Source organism: Triticum aestivum, chromosome 1A (genome assembly GCF_018294505.1).
Source record: "Triticum aestivum cultivar Chinese Spring chromosome 1A, IWGSC CS RefSeq v2.1, whole genome shotgun sequence".
Lineage (NCBI taxonomy): Eukaryota > Viridiplantae > Streptophyta > Magnoliopsida > Poales > Poaceae > Triticum > Triticum aestivum.
In genome coordinates, this window is record NC_057794.1 from 257,594,048 (window position 1) to 257,602,919 (window position 8,872).

General features: G+C 32.3%; 2 protein-coding genes across 2 annotated transcripts; one reads left to right on the forward strand and one right to left on the reverse strand.

Moving 5' to 3' along the window:
* Positions 1-1,035: 1,035 nt before the first annotated feature.
* On the reverse strand, positions 1,036-1,644 carry LOC123116136 (uncharacterized). The gene is made up of 2 exons (XM_044537168.1): positions 1,414-1,644; positions 1,036-1,326 (listed from the first exon to the last, which is right to left on the reverse strand). The coding sequence occupies exons 1-2, from the start codon at positions 1,609-1,611 to the stop codon at positions 1,189-1,191; spliced, it is 336 nt and encodes a 111-aa protein (XP_044393103.1). The 5' UTR covers positions 1,612-1,644; the 3' UTR covers positions 1,036-1,188.
* A 6,171-nt stretch (positions 1,645-7,815) lies between these two features.
* Positions 7,816-8,666, forward strand: LOC123116238 (uncharacterized). The gene is made up of 3 exons (XM_044537253.1): positions 7,816-7,891; positions 7,971-8,144; positions 8,232-8,666. Exons 1-3 carry the CDS (start codon positions 7,868-7,870, stop codon positions 8,478-8,480), a joined length of 447 nt encoding a protein of 148 aa, XP_044393188.1. The 5' UTR covers positions 7,816-7,867; the 3' UTR covers positions 8,481-8,666.
* The last annotated feature ends 206 nt before the right edge of the window (positions 8,667-8,872 follow it).

Here is an 8,872-nt window from a genome sequence, read left to right on the forward strand (position 1 = left end):
AAGGCAGGAAAGTGATGAACAAACGCCAAATGCAACATTTCCAAAGATCTAATGTCTTCTAGCAAAATCTACATCAAATAAATTGGGTAAAGGAACGTACCGATGATTTCAGAGATAGAAAGGGAAGATTTGATGTGCTTCTCAACAATAAGACGAACAAAGTGGACAAGCTTCGGTCCTAATGGTTCCGTCGACTAATGCAGTTGCCCAGGGTTCCTTCTTCAAACTCATTCCATTATCTTCATGTCTCTTGTTTTCCTTCTGCCTAGTACTCTGTGTTGTAGCTATGGCGTTGAAAGCGAGAGGTAGACGACACACTATAGAAAAGGTATATGTGCACCACTCCACAGAGATAGATGTATGACATAATAAAAAAATATTTTACTAAGGCTGGGATGGCGTTACCCGAGTCCCCGCAGTCATGGGGTAACAAGTGCCCTTGCATTAAGCGGTTTTTCCATCAAATGCCACTCTTTGATGTAAGTGTGAAAACAGTATCACATTTCACTACTTACAATATCATGTTTCAATATTTCATAAATACATTTTAGTAGTTTCACTAGTTTTGATATCTTAATTTCCTATTTTCCATTCTTTCAATAGCATATTTAACTCATTCATCTAATTTAAGTTGTTTCAATAATAGATTTAGGTGAATTCATAAATTTGTTTCATCTCATTTTACTTAATTCACTCGTTATCAATAACATATTTCACTAGCTTCAAAAAATGATTCACTAGTTTCACTAACAACCAAATATGATTACAATTGTTTCAATCACAAATTTCACTCATTTCACTCGTTTCAATAATATACTGAACTAATTCAAAATATTGAAACGAGCTCAAATATATTCAACATTATTCTTATTATAAAGTTGTTTGCGTAATGATTATAAAGATCAAATTTGTTTTCGAATCAGAATATTGTTATTATTGAAACGAGTTCATAGTTTACGTTTTTATTCCATCTTCCAATTGCATATAAGACAAACTTATATCATTAGAACATCAAATTGATAAAACAAATCAAAGAACTAATTTTCCATCATACAACATAATTTCTCAGTAAATCGACAAGCCAAATGAAAAATTTCTAGTGCATCGAACAAATAACTAAAATGAAATTACATAGATAGCCAACACATTGATACAGAGTAGGTAATAAGAAGATAGGATCACATGCAGCTAGTTGGAAGTCCGAGCTCCAATTGTTCCAATTATCTCCGACTCTAACTCATCTTCACCAAGTTGATTGTACTCAAACACTGTCTCCGCAAACTTCTGAATGACATCTTCCCAAACAAAAACTTCACAACCAAGGTGCTGAAAGGTAGAAAGCCAAATTTTAGAACATGGCGCAATGTTGCAAAAAATATAAACTTCGAAGAAAGGAAATGTAAATTTACTAACCCGTTTCCACCAGAGTTTTTCATTCAAACCATCACTATTTTCAACCCATCCGTTCCCGCACCTGTAGAACATTCGACCATTGTGTTCTCCACCTAAACACTTCCTAGAAGCTGCAGGTCTACCGCAACCACACAAGAACTCAGGTTGAATGAGTTTCTTATGCGGCAGGTGGACAACCACTGTGACTATGACAACCATTGCTAACTGCTAGATGTATTTCAGTAGTTAAGAGCTAGAGCAATGTGTGTTCAAATGTCATGCGCACAACATATATATAGCATCTGGATTGCTAACTAGTAACTACACATACGCATGCAGTAAAAAGTGTTTTTGCCATGCAAGTAAAATTATATTTTTCACCATGTCACTGCTCCCAATAGTACCGTACCGGTCAAGACGTTTGAGGCAGGAATCGAATCACTTTATGTCCATATGGCAGAAGAATCCTTTATGACCCGTCTGTGTACCTGCATGCGCAGCCACATAAATACAATTCTGAACAGAGGGGGCGATTCATGCTACTACTCTTCAAACCATGGCCTATGTATGATTGCTATTAAGAAGGAAAAAATATAAGTGGATACTATTTCATATTTAAGTTCATTTAAATTTGGTCATAATCTTATTTCATTAAATTTCAAATGTACATTCATTGAATTTGAAATTAAAATATTTGAAGATTTAATATCTCATTTGTCTAACTGTATTGCTTACCTACAGTCTGACTATCTATTACACAATATTTACAACTTTTCAGCACCTTGGTTGATGTATCTAAAGCAATCAAATTATATGACGCAATGGAGAAGTGCTACTATTCTTCAAACCATGTCCTACGTATGATTGCTATTGCGACCATTTCGTATTTCAGTAAATTGAAATTTTATCATATTCATTTTTCATTAACTTTGAAATGTACATTTCACATATTTTAAATTACAAAGTATGAAGATTTAATTTCTCATTTGTCTAACAATAATGCTTACCTACAGTCTGAATATCTATTACATAATATTTACACCTATTCACCACCTTGGTTGATCTATCTAAAGCAATCAAATTATATGAAGCAATGGAGAAGTGTAAGAACTTATGATGTACATACAATGACATTATAAAATGAAATGCTGAAAACTTTTTTGTTTCACATTTCACATGGCTAAAACAATATCAAACTTCTGTAAATTATAATAATAATTAGTGATATATATTTGGGCGTCCAGTTATTAATACGACAATCGTACTGATACTTTATCAAGTCTAAAATTATTTTGAAGAAATTACATGATAACATATACTATACTTTTAACATAGTATTACCATCTAGGAGGGCGTTTTCAAAAATTTGAACTACTGGTATGTGCATTCCACGAGACGTTTCATTCTCAGAGGATGCGTGTACTAATTGAATTGAAAAAGTTGTCAGCCTAGTACTGGTCAGAGAATCTTATGATTCTCCAGCTAGGAAGCTGTTACACGTTACTTTCTTACTATGTACTGGAAAGCTATTTCTCCATTTAGTATTGTCACATCAATAGAGATATGCATTGATCCATTACCAGCTAACGCCAGTACCTGCCTATGTTTAATTTAGAAAAATAATTTTTGAAACAGTGCTTCATCAACCTCTATATAAGAACCAGATTTCCCAGCTGTCATCACAACAACATTCCATTCAGTCATTCTACTACCATATTGGTTGAAATGCCACCGCGCAAGCACAAGAACAAGGTTAAGCCAACCAAGAAGAAGGATGTACCCAAGATACCTTGGTTCCTAACGGCTTCTGGGCAATCTATTGACCATCAAGTTGAAGCTGCTACAAGTGGTACTGCTACTCCAACAAATACGACCAACTCGTCTTCCACATTTGACTACTCAAGTGAGTGCTGCCATCTATCCCCTGAGGTCATCTGATTCTTGACCACAGACTTGGTATCCGAACAAATCAAGGCAGAAGCAAAAATGTATGGTATGCCAACTAAGAACAAGCATAGTGTTTCATATACAGATGATCCATATGTGTCTCGATTAAGGAATATCAATGAAAGCATAGAAACTAATCAAAGAACCAATGTCGAAGATAAAGAAGATGGCAGCGCACCGCAGCAGTATCAACCGTCTTCTTCGAGCAAAGAATATGATAGCATTATAATCCTATCTTCAGATGAGGATGATGCTAATGCTTAGATTACTTTTTTTTTGTTTTCCAAATTGTATCTTTAATTATTAGTTGCTACTTTTTCCAAAATGTAATTCTTTTCCTAATTAATATATGTAATGCTATGTCTATCAATTTATCTCTTATGTTTTTATAGTGCAAGGCTTTGTGATATATTAATGTTTGCAGCAAAAATGTGTTATATTATCACCTGGATATATATATAAATATGTGCATGCTTAGAACAAGCATTTTCCCCCTAAAACATCGATGCAGAACACATTGAATAACGTACATCATGATCTTAAATATTTTCTATTTCATAAATAGCATGGATCAACAGAACCGTTCCATGGCGTATGCAAGTATCAAAAATGGGAAGTAAGACGACGATATCCACCATAAACCCATTTCTAAAAGTTCACAATTTCTCGTAGTATACACAACATCCATCATTGATAATGCCTATAATTAGTAAAATCATATAATTCAGTTCTATTAAAGTGAAAAATTATAATTTTGAATAGGATATGAAGGATGTCCATATTCTATTATTTACATATTAAAGGCAAAGCATATTTCAATAAACTGGATTTCCTATTACATCATATGCAATATAATGTTACATATATGTCCTTTTTCTATCAGGTTAAACTATGTCAATAATTCACATACCAAATTGTTTACCATCTGTTTATAAACTAGTAAGAAATGAATAATTTTTATCATTTATGCCACTGGTTGTGTATCAGTACTCAGTTTTGCCACTATGAATATCAACTACTATAAAATGACATAGGTTCATTAGGCGCTTCCTCGAAAAGTGCCAAATTACAACTTGATTTCAAGCATAACATCTTACATTAAGATAATAAATATGCTAATGCTTTTATTAATTATTTATTATGATTTCGAACTTGAATGTTATATATTTAGCTCCTAGAATAATCGAAATGTATTTGATTTTGTACTTATTATGTGTAACACTATAAGTATGAATGTATTTCTAATGTTCGTCATGGGCAATGTTTTGTAATAGATCAAATTTTTAATTTTTGAACCGCTAATTTGAATGTCATTATAACATGAATTTAGTATTACAAATGTGCATGTCTATACTAAAAATGTATAATATGAAATAGTTATTATTTTCTGACGAGCCTGGAACAAGAAAACCATTCTAACATATCGAGAACTATCACAATAGCGCACTATTACGACGACATGCAAAATGTACGAGTTTGTACTAATGTACAAAAACAGTTTGTATGAACGGCATCCTACGTTGGCGGTACCAACAACAACATTTCTGTCATTAAAAGCACACAAACTAACCATAGAACCATTGTCTTAGCTTGGTATCATAACAAACTAATCACACAAACTAATCAGAAAACGCATTTCCTAACTTTGTATCATAACTTATGTGTCTTGGTTAAAGAATATCAATGAAAGCACACAAACTAACCAGAGGACCATTGTCTTAGTTAAAGAAGATGGCAGCGCACCGCAGCTGTATCAACCGTCTTCTTCCCGCAAACTATATGATAGCTTTATAAGGTTTTCTTAATATGAGGAGGATGTTGATCCTTACATTACTTACTTATTATGTTTTCTAAATTATATTTTAATTTATTACTTCCCACATATATCGAAATTTAATTCATTGGCTACTTAATATATGTAATGATCTGTGTATGAATGTATCTAGTATGTTTGTGAAGTGCAATGCTTTGCGATATTTTAAATATTGCACCAAAAAATGCATTTTATTATAACATGAATATGGTTATCAAAATGTGCATGCTTATAGCAAGCATGTATCCCCTAAATAAGTTGATGCACAATAATTTTAATAATGTACTTTATGATCTGAAATAGTTTAAACTTTATAAACAACATGGACAAAGAGAACAATTAAATGTCTTATGCAAGCATAACAAACACGCAGTATGACGACGATATCCACCCTACACACATTTGTACAAGTTTACAATATAATGTACTATAGACAACATCCATCGGTGATAACGTCTAAAATTAGTAACATCATATATTTCATTACTATTAAAGTGAACACATCTAATTTTAATTATTATATGAAGCAATGTCCATATTGTATTATTTCAAATATGATATGAACTTACATATTAAAGGCATAAAACAGTTCAATCTACTGTGTTTCTTATTACATCATATTGAATATAATGTTATATATTTGTCTATTTTTGATCAGCTTAAACTATGTGAAGAAACAAATTACTTTTTTTATTTAACTGGTATAATAATATTTATCGAATCAAGTTTAATACTTCACATACCGAAATTGTGTCCCATATCTTTATAAAGTAATAAGAATTGAATCATTTTTATCATTTATGCCACAGCTTGTGTTTCGGTAATCAGTTTTGCCAATATCAACCTCAAATGCTAATAAATGCCATTGCTTCGTCAAACGCATCCTCAAGAGTGCCAAATTACAACATGATTGCCATCATATAATCTTAGATTCAGATGTCGACGATGCTAATTGTTATATCAGTTATTAATTATGTTTTCCAATTTGAATGTTTTATTTATAGCTCCTACTTTAATCAAAATGCAATTCATTTCGTACTATTTATGTGTATGATATCGACAATGTATATGGCCTACAAATGTACAAACTCAATTAGTATCAATGAGATCCATTGTTGGCGGAACAAAATACAACTACTCTCTCCAATGCAATTGAAATTATGTTCGCATGCTATGTTATTTTTAATAGTCTAGTTGGTGGAATGTACTATACCGTAAATGATGAGTTGTCGTGCGATGTGAGATAGACCATACCACTTCACACGGAAAACAATAGCAGACTGCTAACCTAAATGAACCAAATCAAATAATAGTTTCCTGAAACAAGGCATAGCCCGCCTTACAACAATTAGATCATTGAACAGCACAACGTTGCGGCTATCTTTTCCATGCAATACCATATATCAGTGAACATAATATCATATTTCACTATTCACATCTGTCAAAGATGATATATGTAAATATATAACATTTCACTTCCATCTACTCACAATAAATCATTGAGAACCTAAATTTATTTTCAGATGTATACTATTTAATATGAGATGTCTTAATTGTTAACATTTCGAACATCATTTTTTGGTAAAAATTAAACAGACTAGTATATATTGAAACAGTTTGCAAGCGTTTCTACTGATTTTCATATGTCATGTTCGACATACTCAATACACAATTAGTATCTATATTATAATGTATGTAACATAATTCGATTTCAATAGAGAAGGATATTTAATTTATATTTCATATGTAATGGAATATTTTTTCTACATGAGAAAACATGTGTTTGGGATTCATAATATTAAAACATTGTTTCATAACTCTACATTACAGTCAGTGAAGCTATTCAAAAGTATGCCTTTTGTTATTTGACATCTAATAATATTGATCATCTAATGAATTTTGTTATATTTGAATAATATTCCTAATCTCACATCTACTATTTAACATATTGAATTATTTTCAACACATTCATGAAGCAGTATAAATTGTAATATGAAGTTATTTACATTGCATATTTCACTAGTACAAAATTGGAAATTGTGTCATTTCTAATATATTGTAACTTCCTTATACATTGAAAATAATAGAAAATTTTACATATTATTTTTCCTTATGGCTAAATTCATTTTATATAAGTAATTCTCAATGGCACTTTTACCTTATTTTCTTATAACATTAATAAAAATTGGGAAACATAGTGAACTAATTTTTTTATTTCAATTCATATTTGATATTAATATGTTCACAAATGTCGTTCAAGTTGAATTGCTCTTATCTTACGGCTAAAAAGATGCGTTAATTGAAAAATTGTAGTACAACTTATTATTATGGTTTTTACTTATTTTTAAAAACTAGTGTGTCGTCAATAGAAATCGGTTCGCATAATTTCAGCCCGACTATTTCAAAAAGGTGTTAAATGCTACACGCTCATTGTTATATCACATCCTACAACATACCTGTCCGGAGAGTAGCGCACATATCGGTACATAAGATGCATCAAATTTTCACCTACTAGTTCTGAGGCAATAATTGGTGCTACCGGTGTAACCACATGTTTGAACTTATTGCTCATTTATTACAAACCAACGCTTGTGTAAGTGGAACATTGCCTGCCTATATTATACACACCACCCATTGTACAGAGGCACCAGCACAGGCAGCAATCCAATCTCTAAGCAGCCTTCTTCGTTCGCACCACCTCTGGACATCTCAGGAATGAACATTGCTGCGGATAACCAGGTAAGTTCTTATATTTTCCAATAGAACTCCTTAGGATTTGTTTCCTATAACTTCATGCTTACTTCCATCTTGTGTTTAGGGTGTCGGATTGGTCGTATATGAAGATGTTATGTATATACCACAACCTGGTGGAAGCTGGAACGGGATTGACCAGCAAACTCTCCATCGATGCATCCATGGATACAGTCCTGCACGCCGGGTGGCATGGGGCAGCGAGCATGGCGGTAGGCGTTTCCTCGGTTGTCCTATAAATGTAAGGAGTAGCAACTAAGCCCACACTCTATGCAATGTGAACTTCCTATATTTATGCTTACTTTTCCCACAATGCTATTGTATTCAGGGACAAGAATGTGCATGGAGCTGTTGGGTTGATCCGGAACATGGAACTCCCATGAAGAACTACCTGGCAAGCCTACATCTGGACTTAGAAAATACATTGGTGAAACTAGAAGATGCCAATGAAGAGAAAAGTTACAAGGACAACCATTTCCTTTCTAAGAACAAGATGCTGAAGGAGCGACTTCTATCAATTAGTGCAGATTCAAAGAAGAAAGATTACGTAATATTTTTTGTATTTCACTTCTACTGATATTCATTAGTGTTTACTATCACTGAAATTGATATTTCACTGATTGTAATATTATTCAGCACCTTAGATCATCACTCTATGTACTAGCTGTACTATCTCTACATTTTAGTATTTCACATCATGAACTACTCATGTTTCACTTCATGTACTACTTATGTTTTTTACCAGATTATATAAACTTATATTTATTTCGAGACTTTACACTAGTATCTATTAACGTGTCATAATATTTTTAGTGAAGGTAAAAATTAATTTGAAACAATTTTTCACAGCTTATAGAAGTGAAACCTTTAATTTTAGTAAGTACATTTACATTTATGAGTGAATTTTTTTAATATTAGCACTATTTCACAGATCATAGGTATTGATAGTTTCTAACTCCATTGCCAATT